Source organism: Lotus japonicus, chromosome 1, assembly GCF_012489685.1.
Source record: "Lotus japonicus ecotype B-129 chromosome 1, LjGifu_v1.2".
Lineage (NCBI taxonomy): Eukaryota > Viridiplantae > Streptophyta > Magnoliopsida > Fabales > Fabaceae > Lotus > Lotus japonicus.
The window spans coordinates 91,161,683-91,174,478 of NC_080041.1; the positions used below are offsets into that span (position 1 = coordinate 91,161,683).

The window sequence follows — 12,796 nt, forward strand, 5'->3', positions numbered from 1 at the left end:
GACTGCAAATCTGCAATCCTTGTTAGACAAACTTGTAGTAAGTATCAATGACATTAATATTTCTCCGTGCTTTTACTTTTTCAAACTTTGGTGGCTTATCTTGCAAACAATATGAGATGATGACAGTTGGTCAGTTAATTAAACTATTATTTTGTCATGGGCAATTATCAGAACCAACAAACACAAAAACTAATACCTATAGAGTAGTTTAGCAGCAACATACACAATTTGCAAATATGAAAAGGACATTTATTTCAAAATATAGAACACTCATCAATTGCTTTGAGCCTTTGAAAATTGAAATAATTGATCCTCCTTATCCTTATTATTGAGAGTACTGATTAGTGTACATCATTATATTCGTGACACCGGCGACACATGAGATTTGTGTCACCGAGCTTGTAATTCTGAAGCTTGTATATATCTCTTCTTTAACTAATTTAATGATTGAAAACGAGTGAATTGGTAGGTTTTTTCCATCTTTTAAAAATGGAAAATGCTTTGTAGTATTACGATGGAAAGAAAAAACATTTGGCGTTGCAGCGAAGGGAAGTGTTGTTTTACTTCTATGGATATTTAAACTAGAGACTCCATAGCTGCCATTTTCAACGATAACATTAATAATGCATGACTATATTTTCACATGCAGGCGGCTCCAAAAATATTATGGTTCATGGTTTATCTAAATCCGACCCAACACAATATACAATGATTCAGTACATTGACTATATAAAATATTATGCGTACGAAACAATTAAGACATACAATACAAAGAGATATGCGACATGTTTTGGACCATTCAAGTCATTAACACATATAACTAAACATGATTATATATATATATATATGTATAAAAAACTCAAGATATATATATTTAATTGATTCCTACAACCCCATAATGTTGATTAGTGATGATGAAATTCTAAACAAGACAAACAAGATGGTCAAGTTGTGATATCTGGTGGGAGTTTACCTAGAACACAAATAGATCCAGGGTAGGAACGTGGATTTTACTCCTTAGTTAACAAGGTTTTCGATGCGACCAAATTAAAGTGAGAGATTGGACCTACCTAACTACTAGTAACATGTACCAAATCTTTGGAAGGATAATCGATAATGTTGACCCACATTTTTCCATAGATATATTATCTAACCAAAATTTGACCCCGGTAAAATAGGAATGTGCTGGCCTGATTAGGATTTTATTTTATTTTTTTACAAAAATGTGTCAAATGGTATAGGAAAATTATCTGCACAAACTAGGTATGGATATGCACTTCGTAATCGATTAATCCATTCACATACATTCTTGTCAAAAATTGATTTGTTGAATGCTGCTCTTTCTTTTTTTACAAATTAAATCTATCATACTAGTACCAATTAGGTGCTCTTTAGTTTTATGTATGCCATATTCAAGCATAATTTGATTCCTCCACCTAGTATTTTTTTCTTAAATCATAACTTATGATATATTATGTATTTTTTAACAAATTATTTTTTAGTAAATTATTATGTACACCCCTTATATTCTTTTTTGTTTTGTCGAAGTATAACCACTTGTTTTTGGCCAAGTATAACCACTTAAATTCTTCAATACCGCTAAGACGAGCTTGGCCCATGTGTAAACTTTTCATGGCTAATGGAAAGGATATTGTTTATTTTTAGGCCCATATCAATAGCGTGCACAATAACTTCTTTTTTTGTGCTTACAAGCATTTTTTTACGGGAGATCATCATGTTTGAATTGGAAACATCCACATTATGATACTGTTAACTCTCTTAGGGGAGTTTTTCTCATCCACAATACACGAACACAATGACTTGAGAACAAATAACAAATAGGGTGCACAAAAAACAAAAAGAAAAAAAAATAAATATACAAAAGTAATCACGGAATTTTCACCACCATATGTTTTATCATGCCCTCTTGGGCCAGACTGAGAATTTATATGTAAATGGGGGGCATTAATTAAGTGGACCAAGATATGGATTCAATAATTGGCAAACACCTTTGGCCCTTAATTAGCTGTTTTATTTGCTGTGGACCATTTAAGCTTCTATGAAAAAAAATCAATTGTTTTAAAAAAGGTCCACTTATTTAGGGAAAACGTTTGTCAAACATGCATATATCCTCACAAGTCACAACATACATTAGACATATACTATATAACTATATTAGTGCGGATATTTGAGGTGTTAATTTCAAAAAAAAAAAAAACGTTTGTCCACTACATTTAGGGTGTGGCAAAATCGATAGATACATAACAAAAACAAAACACTTTGAGGGAAAAAAGGACAAACCAATAACAATTAGCACCACATTACTGGGTAATGTTTTTGCTAGTACGTACAGAAAAGGTTACTCTGAGAAGAGTGGCAGTGGAAGAGAAAAATAGTACAGGTTACTCTCAACACATTACAAAATGCAAAATAATCTGAATTCTGAAGTGCTTTGAGCTATTCATTTGCCTGTTGAGAATGAGTAAGCGATATTAATCACCTTGGTGGTGGTGTTCGGAGCAAAGACCTTGGAGTTTTAGGAGAATAAGGAGGACTAGGTGGTGGTGGAGAGAAGAAGTAGAACGCCGATGAAAAAGACGGTGGTGGTGGAGCCTTAACATGCCTATGTTTTGGAGGTGCATGCTGGTGGCACCCAGGTGGTGGTGGTGGTGTCCACCGCTTAGAAGAAGAGCTCGTGGTGGGGTTGGAGGAGTAGACAAGAGCACATGAATTGGAGAATAACAATGCCAACAGAAACACAATCCACATTTGAAACCTACTCATCTTTTTTTGTTCACAAATTGTTACACCACACTTACAATGAATTACAGACGAAGATGATACTTCATACTTATAGAGATCAAAAGTGGTGATTAACAGTGCATTCCTTTCAAGTTTCAACTATAACTCAATTAACTAACCTATATTAAAGTGGATTGGGTTAGTTAATAATGCACTTACTCTGTTTTTGGCTTTGTTGGTGCCAAGGAGAAAGAAAAACAGAGTAATGATGAATGTCAAAGAAAGTAGTACCAACCCACCACCAAACTTTTTTGGCGTGTCTTGCTTCTTTCTCTTTTTGAGCAGGAAGTTGTTGAATTTTTCACCGGAGATTTACTGTGTCTAAGTGCTTCCACCGCTCCCTGTCCCCACTTACACACAGACCTTGGTCCTCTTTCTGCTCAACTTTCTAACCTGCTTCCACAATTTTAGGACAAATTATTTACTATTAAAGACTATTTTATTTCCATTCTTGATTAAACCATTGACTTTTGGACTTTAGACACTCATTAGCATTGACTTCGATGTTAGTATGTTTGGTGGGTAAACACTTAAAGGGTGAGTGTAGACCACTAGAGAGATAGGGCAAGATGAGACATAAGTGATAAATGTGATGGAATTGGAAGAAAGAGATAGAGAGATAAAAAAGGGTGTCCATATGTGTCTGTATATACTATTTGGATGTACATCAATCGTCACCTTAATTGAAAGTCTGACTTATATGATAAGAGTTTAATAGCAACCAAAAATCAATTAGTACTTGACTCGTCTTATTAATTTGGTTTAAGGTACCACATTAAACACCAAAGTCTATTAGTATTTGAATCGCTCATGATATTACCAACTACTTTAGAATACTATCAATAAATTACCAACGAGTTTAACTATCATTACATTACTGATAGTTTAAACAACCACTGCTTTACTAACGGTTTTTACTAACGCTAAGGCTGTCGATAATATAATTAGTATATATTTAATAAGAAGTTGGACCTATTCTCCTAAAGTGGGAGATCTAGTCAATCATCATTGTTCTAGGAGTGGACTCAATCAACCCTCTGACAACCTCACCTTAAGTGATCGTGTTTATCACGACCACAACCTCGTTAATTACCAAGACCCTCTCTAGGACGAACACCCTCTCTGATCATTGTTACCATCAAAGGGGCTTGTAGGACCATTTCCCCTATGATTTCTATAAGCATTCAAGGCTCCTATGTCACTTTACCGTGTGCCATCACGAGCTCCTCAACTCAGCAACATGCGTAGTCGTGGAGCTTAAGACCCAAGTCTCATTCACGAGAAACCCTCAACCATCAAATATTTGAGGATAGCCGGAAGCTCCACAAATATAATTCACCTTAATACCAGACACTAATTGCAATCCTCGAGACCCCTCCAATACTCTCACAAGTATAAAAGACTAGACTCAAACATGAAATAGGTACACACTTCTTATCACAAGTCTTAGAGAAATTTCCAAACTTTACAAGCCACTAACTTAGGCATCAAAGTGTCTTTGTAGGGACCCCTCACGAGCTTGACAACGATGGACGACCTTAGAACCCTTCACCCTTCCTCTCAAAGCTCACCCCAACCACTTCCTCGTCGAAGTTCGATTGTTCCTCTTCAATCAACACCCTCTTGGGCGATTTGACCAGATTAGTCCGATTAATGAGCAATTTACGTCAACATGAATGGCTTATTTGTCATGTGGGTTGCCGAAGACTATTGTAGCTTAGATATTTTGTATCTTTGAATAATTCAAGGCGTGAAAGTGCATTCCCCATGCACCCGACACTTGTAGCCACGTGGAACGGAGCAGTTACGCGATAGGCTAGGGTTACCATTGTATATAGGGGTGAATCTTTTCGCAAATGCGAGGGTTCAAACAGTCAGCACATGGATTAAGAAACATGCAACATAACATCATTGTATGTTACGAACATGTAAGTATTTCAAAAGTTCATAGTCACACATTGCCTAAGTGTTGAGTTTTATAGATTTATATACTAAACTTTATTTTGAAAGAGCCTAATAAAGGAAGCGATCATAGGCGGATGAAATTGGGCTTTTGACCCAAATGCATTACAAATCCTTCGATTATGGGCCTCACGAGACTCATGTTGTCATCTACGGTTAGCATCGGTTAGATGCATTAGTGCTGAAGTAGCTGTTGAGAAAAAAAAATAGTTGAAGTATTGATCTTTCCAATAGAAAAAGGAAAAGCAGTACATATTAATTTAAACTTATTTTAACAAGTTTAAAATAAATTTATAAATATGTGCTTATTAATATAATCACTTCATTTACCCAAACACATTTTACTATTGTCTTTTTGGTACATCAAATAGATAAATTGCACCCGTCAGAAATTGATTTGTGGACCTCCCCCACCCAACCTACATGCCTCATAGCTCTTACCACTTGAGCTAGCATTCGGGGACTTTATTATTGTCTTTCAAGGTTATCAATTTGATTCAATAACAAAATAACTTTTGTTTTTCTATTATAACAAAATAACTATAGTAGTTTTTTGTTCAAAAAAACTATAGTAGTTACTAACTTACTATAGTAGTTGTTTACTTCTTTTTTGTAATGGCAAAATAATTATTTCATCAAGCCTTGTATTTTAGCTCCACCACTGTGTGCGGAAACTGGAGTGAGTTCAAGCATGTTCAAACAAGTCTATGGCTACTTGTCTTTGCATATTTCAATGGGCCCCGTTTTGATCCGAAAATCCTTCGATATTGACTCAGTTGGGGTTGATGAGTGTGACCAATCAGGGATGGATATTTTTCATTAAGAAGGAGGAAGAAGATCAGATAATGTGTCAGCTTACTAGTCCCACCACTCATCCCTACCACCAGATTGAACTAGCTCGCATGAATTTGAATTCTTTCTACCCTATTTACATTCATTCAACTTGCTTATAAAAAAAAAAAAATCATTCAACTTCATAGCTGATTATTATGTTAAGCAGTAGTATATTCCAGTAACAACCAAGTCCACCATAATTGGTAGTTAATTATGTCTTTTAAACATGCGGACAAGTGTCCAATTCTCAATGCATTTGTCTCCTCTAAAATGTGAATGTGCATTTTAGAGGATAAAATACAAGAATAAGATTCCAATAGAAAGTGAGTGTCTGAGTTTGTAATGCAATGCATACATATTTGTGATAAATTATAAGGTTATTAAAATCTCCACAATTAATTTTTTAATCAACACATTAAAATCTCCACAACATATTTTATAATCATACATTTTTTAGTAGAACTAAATCATCTATAGAAAAAAAAACATTAATTGTCATAGATAAGACTGACTTTGGTAGTGTTGACATACTATTAGTTCTGAGTTCTAACTCTCACCTGATGTACAAGAAAAATAAAGTGTCATTTGTTTCCATCAACATTTTTAAAATTTGAATTTAAAATCATGTGAAGGCTGACACAGAGGCTTTGCATTTAGTACAAATCTGTAAATGCAAATTTAGAGGAAGCTATCTTCTCAATTCGTGCTCTGGCCATTGCATTTGGATATCACTTGTCCTTGTCTGTATTTTCTCCACAACGCTCTTTTTTGGGCAAAAGAAGAATCAGCTTTGTTGGATTAGATGAGGCTGAAGAGTGAAGAGAAAGATTTAAAAAAAAAAAAACTATTGAAAAAAAACGGAGAGAAAAACTGAATTTTTTTTGTAAAAAGTAGAAAGAAAATATGAGCTTAAAAAAGTAGGGCAGATTCTCTCCCAAATGAAAAAAAGGAGTGAAAGTACAAGTGCTTTATTAAATTTAAAGATCCGTTGATGTTCATTGTCAGATTGGTTATCCATTTCCAGTTTTGAAACAAAAGGGTATTTTGATCGAACAAAAGAAAAAGAGTATTTCACACAGGACATGTTCACATTTAAATTGCTCCAAACGTTTATTTAGAAACAAACCAAACAAGTTATATGGATTACGTGTATGCTATTATCCTATAAAAGAGTGAAAATATAAAAACAAATACAGAGAAGTAAAAAATCAACTGCTAAAAGTCTTGACCGGTCTCTGTAAGATGATTTAGAAATCAGAACTAACCCATTCACTTAATGGGGTGGTGGTAGAAACTAAAATTGGGAGAAACTAAAATATATATACACATTAAGACTAAGGTCTCTGAAAACCCACTTCCCGGGTCAGTGATACTTGAATGATCAAGCTTAGAAAAGAAAGCCATGGAGACTTCTTCCCTAACGTTCCAGTCACAAGGTCACATATATCTACAAAAGAGTAAGGAGCTCTATAGTCTATAACCTCCAACAACTAACCTACTACTATATCAGGAAGATACAAATCACTGATAGTTATGTTACATATACTAAGGGAAGTGGATACTAGATACATTATCTTGGTTAGCATAGAAAATATAACAAAATATCATCATTTTTAGCTTCACTCCATCTCATTTGCATACAGTCGTACTCTTGAGCCTCTTTGCAGCTTGGACAAACCCCATGATGACCTGCAACTCGTCGATTTGCTTCACGAGACACAATTTCAGATGATATTAGTAATAGCCAAATAAATTTTCCAAGTTCCACATCAAACTTCTTTAAGCTATTGAGCATATATACACACACACATACATCACTATTCACATTTAAAAGCAATGCCTCATCATTTAGGCAGATTTTAGTGCTTTGCCATGAACATAGTATAGAGAGTCTGATAAATAAGTTTACTTAGCAGAAGAGATTGGGACCAGATATAATAAGGTTCACCACTACAGAAAACTTCATGTATTTCAATGGAACAATTATAGCATGACAACAACACTAATACACTAATGAAACATAGATATATTAAGATAACAACTAAAGAAGACAACAGAATCATTCCTTAAATTACTTTAATGTTATTATAACAAATTCGTGTGCTCGCACAAAAATTGCTCCATTTCAACAATAACTAGTTGAGACAAACAAATACCTGAGACATGAAATGCCTCTGAACACCGTCTACTAGCTGCTCTTTTGATGGATTTGGGATGGCATCCACCTACAAACACATTTTAGAAATAAGTACAACTTTCAACACACTCACATACTGCTATAAGCATCTTAAAATTGTAACCAAACGATAAGTTTTAGGAATTTACTAGATTAAAATGTCGCCAATATCTCCACAAAGCAGCCATTTCAAGTTTGCTCAAGTCAACCTTCTACACAATATTTTAAAAATAATGTAAATAATTAAAATATCTATCAATAAGGAATAAATTATTGTCAGTGGGATGGGGAAATAAATTACAAAAAAGAAAAGAACAAAAACAAGAGTAAAGTTGATATACCATGGACCCATGAGTCATAGTAACGGACCCCTTAGACTGTGAATCACCAGAGAAGGACCTACTCATGGTCTTGTGAGATGATCCCAATGATCTATTCATTCTGTGCCTCGATTTATGGGTCTTCTGTGTGTCGTCCGATGCTGAGAAATCAAAGATAACACACAAAATAAGCAAAAGATTGAAATAGTGGTGGGGTCAATAAACATTAAAGAAGTAAGACACCAAAACTTTTAGAGATATGGTGGCAAAAGCAAAAGGGGAAGAAGACACAATGGATCCAATGTTACCAACTTCTATCACTTTGGAAACCCACGGACATGGAAGCCAAAACAAAAATTAATTAAATAATAGTAAAATATCTCAGTATTCCAATATATCCCTACCTTCCCAGCAACAATTACACAATCATATATAAAATTCCAGGAGAAAACAAAATAGTAAACCAGTTTGCCAGTCTTTATTGAGATTGTATGAAGATAAAACACAGGATCACACAATATCAATGTCAGTTAGTATTCAGGAAAGTTCGAAGCGGTGAAGTGTAGGCTCACCCATATCTGATCCATTCCATTGCACATTTTCAAATTCAAGATCATCATCTTCCTCATTGCCAGTGGGTGCTTCAATCACACTAAGAGCATTCCTCTGCAGCTTCACTTCAATTCCATTCGTAAGAACCTGCATTTTTTAATACCAATAACATTTATAAATAATGGTCTATCCAACAACAAATTCAAACCTAGTTTCAAGTAATCAAAGTTCATTAGCAAAACATAATTCAAATCCAAATCTCCCAAAAGAAAACCCCCAAACAAGTTTGTATAATAATTAATAAATAATTTCAGAATACACAGATTAAAAAAATGGTAGACAGGAGAATTGGTTGGAAAATAAAAGACATATCATAATTAAACCTTTAAAACTTGAATATTACAGATTCTGATTGAAGTAACACAAAGATAAGCTTCTTATCCACAACAGGAGTGAAATTCTATGCAATTCAATTACAGTATCAATACACATATCATTAAAACCTAAACATAATCAAAACATGCATGTAATTTATCACTGGAGAGGAAAACATGCAACAATCCCAAAAGAAATCTGGGTTGTTACAAAGAAATCAGCTTTAGTCAAAATAGGAAACAATGCCAAAAAGGGCATAAAACACTCAATTCAGAGCTCAAACAAAAAATTACCAGCACCAACCCATAGCAAAGATCATTCTAATTTGCTTCCATCGATGATTGAAACCAAACAACAAACAATGCTCTTCACAGAGCACCTAATGAAACACCAGATCCAGAAATGAAGCAAGACATGCAATGGGTAAAAGTAAAACCACAAGTAGTGATACAAAATTGAAACCCAAAACCCATTTAAAGCAACAAAATCTATTGAAACCACAACATTGATTTCAGAATCCAAATTAATAATGAATGATTATGGATAAGAAATCATGAAGTAGGGTTTAGAACACAGATTAAAAGTAAAACCCTGGTTCGAAAATTGGAAACCCTGAATCGATAGGGGCTTCAAAGCAATTAAATTTGATTAATAAAAACAGAAATAAATAAAATAAAATAAAATACCAAAATTGACATTGCTTTGAAATTTGAATCACTTGATTTCATGAAAATGCAAATTCAAAAAAAATAAAAACCCAAAATTAGAATGAGCAGAATTGAATTGAGAATTAGCAGAGGCATTTTGATGGCGGAGAGGAAATTACCAGCCAATGCCAACCACCGAGTCCAACGGCTTTCTTAACGACTCCTTGGAGACCAACGAGGACCGATTTGGTACGGTTATTGCCGGTAACAACCACCTTGGTGTGGCGAGGGAGGACGGAAAGCTCCTCCTCGCTGCTATCTCCGCAGCTCTGGTGTAACTGGGAGAAGGCACCACCACCATTGACGGAACTTTCCATTGCTGCTTCAACAAGCATTTTTCGAATTCAGAATGAACCGAAGCTGTAAAATCAAATGATGAAATTGCATTCGTCTTGAAGATCGTGCATTGCTGGTGATGAATGTGGGGGTTTGAGAGGGAAATTGAGAGAGGAGAGTGGAGAGAATTGGGGAATTCTGCGGGGAGAAAACACACACAGAGATGGAGAGAGAAGGGGAAGAGGGAGATGAGTGTGAGAGTGACTGGTTTCGTTTATTGGTGTGTTGGTATGAATCCCGACGAGAGGGAATGGGCCAATGAGGGAGTGACACGTCAGTGAGAGAGGGTGGGGCTGTTTCATCATGTAACTCTGTTTTCTTTCGTGTTTTCTTAATTATAAAGAAAATTGAAATAGTGTGTGCTGTCTACCATATTTCCGCCAAAATAAATAATATATGTGAAATTTTGAAATCATTTATTATGGTAGTACTGTGAACATGATGTAATAGTAATACCACCTGCGGGTCTGGTTTTCAGTTTTGAACTCTCCCCTCCAATTCTATTAGCCAAACAATTCACAATTCAAAAATTATTACATCAAATTCAAAAAAAAAAATTAAAAAATTATTACATCAAATGTAAATTAATTATTCACACCCATAATCATTGTAAATTAAATATTTTTTGCATCAACCACCATCCATCATACAGCCATGTGAAGTGGACATGTATATTTTGTCTCAACGGGAGCTTGTGTTGGGGAGACACCTATGTACTGAAGCGAACTATCCATAGCCTCCCCTCGAGTGATACTCGATAGTGAGAAAAGCGACCCACACCATCTAGCTAGTGTGATTGTCATCTCACTGAAGGGCATGTAGAAGGATGAAATCATTGAGTGCAAATCCACGAATGCAGACAAAATACCATTGTCCCCCATGGAGGAATCCAATCTATCAATAAGGTGAGTTCGGATCTCTCAACCACTTGTTGTATTTAGGGGTGCTCGTACTCAATGTCCTCCAACTTCTTTCCACGACTCATGCATTTAATAATCATTTGACCCACCGATATTTTATCATTTGGGTATAGCGTCAAGTGTCATATGACAACCACAATGTGACCATAATAGGATTTTGGCACCAACAGGTCGTAAGGCCCTCCAAAGAAGGACACAAATGGCGCTAGCAGCTCCTTCTGTGAAACTTCCACATTTGGCGGCGAATGTTGCTGATGCTCTTGCTACTTATGACGATGTGGGTGTTAATATATTTTTTAAAAAATTATTTCAAAAATTTCACTTTAATTCAAATTATCTAAAAATAGCTCATTTTTATTTGTTTTTTTCTTTTTCTCTTTCTAACTCCGGGTATATCCAAACAAAACACTCTTATCTTCCTTCCAATTGACACTGTCAATGTCAAGCAAATATATTTAAGGAAGTAGATAATTATATTTTATTCATTCAATAATAAAGTTAGTTGCATATTGTTTTTCTTTCTCCTCCTTCCATCTCCCGCCTTATCACATTGACTATATTATTTTCCCGCCATAAAGGAGTAACATGAGCCATGGATCACAAGATAAACCTTGTCGGTTGTGGCTAATCCAGCCTTTTGATTTTGTGAGACATGAACATGAAATGTCAACAACAAAGAGCATATAAAGTAGAAACTCAAGGAGATCGAGCACATATGTCCTGCTACTTGGTATTATATTGATCATGATCGTAATGAAATTGAAAATGAGGGCAACATAACCTTTTAGCCACCCATTACAATACATATCAATACAGAATTAGAGACCGAATCAGAGCAACAGCAAGATCTCAAGAAAGACCAATTAACCTCAATTTAACGGAATAAAATTACTTAATTATGCATGAACTATTTCATTACTAATATAAATGTAAATTTAACTAATTGTACCATGCTTCTTGCAATAAAATGTCGAGTTTTGTTTCATTTCAATTATCATTAGTAATTTTTTTGTTTTGAACAGTTATCATTAGTCATTAGTTGCCTATTGATATAACTTGGAAAATGTTATTTTCTATTAATGAGCTAATTAATTAGTATTTATTAAGGGATAAATTATTAGCAGTAGTTTACTTAATTATGCATTAGTAGTAAGTATGAGGTTTTAATGATGCATTTTTCTATTGTCGGTCATCCATTGAGGTGGAGTGATTTATCAGTATTGTCCCCGCTTGTTCTACTATACTTGTATTGGGTTGAAATACCCATTGTATTTCTTATCAATATACATTGCCTATAAAAAAATTAGTAGTAAGTATGAGGGTTAAATTAATTAATGATCAATTGATAACCTATATAAGTTATTATTCGTATATATTCAAAATTGTTGCGTAAATTAATTACTAATTGCATGTAAGTGGTTGAATATTTTTTTTTTGTCTTTAAGAATGAAAAAATGTTAGAAAAACCAAGGTTGTCAATCTCTAGAGATTACCTACTCTCGTGGAGGGAAGATAATCTCGTAACATAATATCGTAACGTAATCTCATAAGATTACCTCAGGTAAAAATAATACTTTTAATGCCATAATAATGATGAATTCACACCAATAGTACTAAAAATTATCTAAATCATCCAACAATGACAATTAAAGCTATACATAAAATTATCAAATATCAAAATCTAAGGTACGTAAGTCATAACAAATTAACAAAATATCAATAAAAATTATGATAAATGTAAGACAAGAACAAATTGGCCACTAAAAGTCATGTGAGTGGAATGAACAGTAGCGGTGAATGCAAGAATGAGGA

The 12,796-nt window shown here is 34.4% G+C and overlaps 2 protein-coding genes across 3 annotated transcripts; both read right to left on the reverse strand.

Annotated features, from left to right (window-relative positions):
• Positions 1–2,496: 2,496 nt before the first annotated feature.
• On the reverse strand, positions 2,497–2,784 carry LOC130711785 (extensin-like). Its single transcript, XM_057561526.1, has one exon. It carries the CDS (start codon positions 2,782–2,784, stop codon positions 2,497–2,499), a length of 288 nt encoding a protein of 95 aa, XP_057417509.1.
• Positions 2,785–6,898: 4,114 nt separating this feature from the next.
• On the reverse strand, positions 6,899–10,278 carry LOC130727715 (uncharacterized). 2 transcript variants are annotated; one of them, XM_057578941.1, is made up of 6 exons: positions 9,848–10,278; positions 8,667–8,793; positions 8,116–8,255; positions 7,924–7,983; positions 7,755–7,823; positions 6,899–7,305 (listed from the first exon to the last, which is right to left on the reverse strand). In XM_057578941.1, exons 1-6 carry the CDS (start codon positions 10,061–10,063, stop codon positions 7,228–7,230), a joined length of 690 nt encoding a protein of 229 aa, XP_057434924.1. In that variant the 5' UTR covers positions 10,064–10,278; the 3' UTR covers positions 6,899–7,227. The 2 variants fall into 2 exon arrangements, with proteins under 2 accessions (XP_057434924.1, XP_057434923.1); XM_057578940.1 differs by having other exon boundaries at positions 7,924–7,986; positions 9,848–10,276.
• Positions 10,279–12,796: the final 2,518 nt, after the last annotated feature.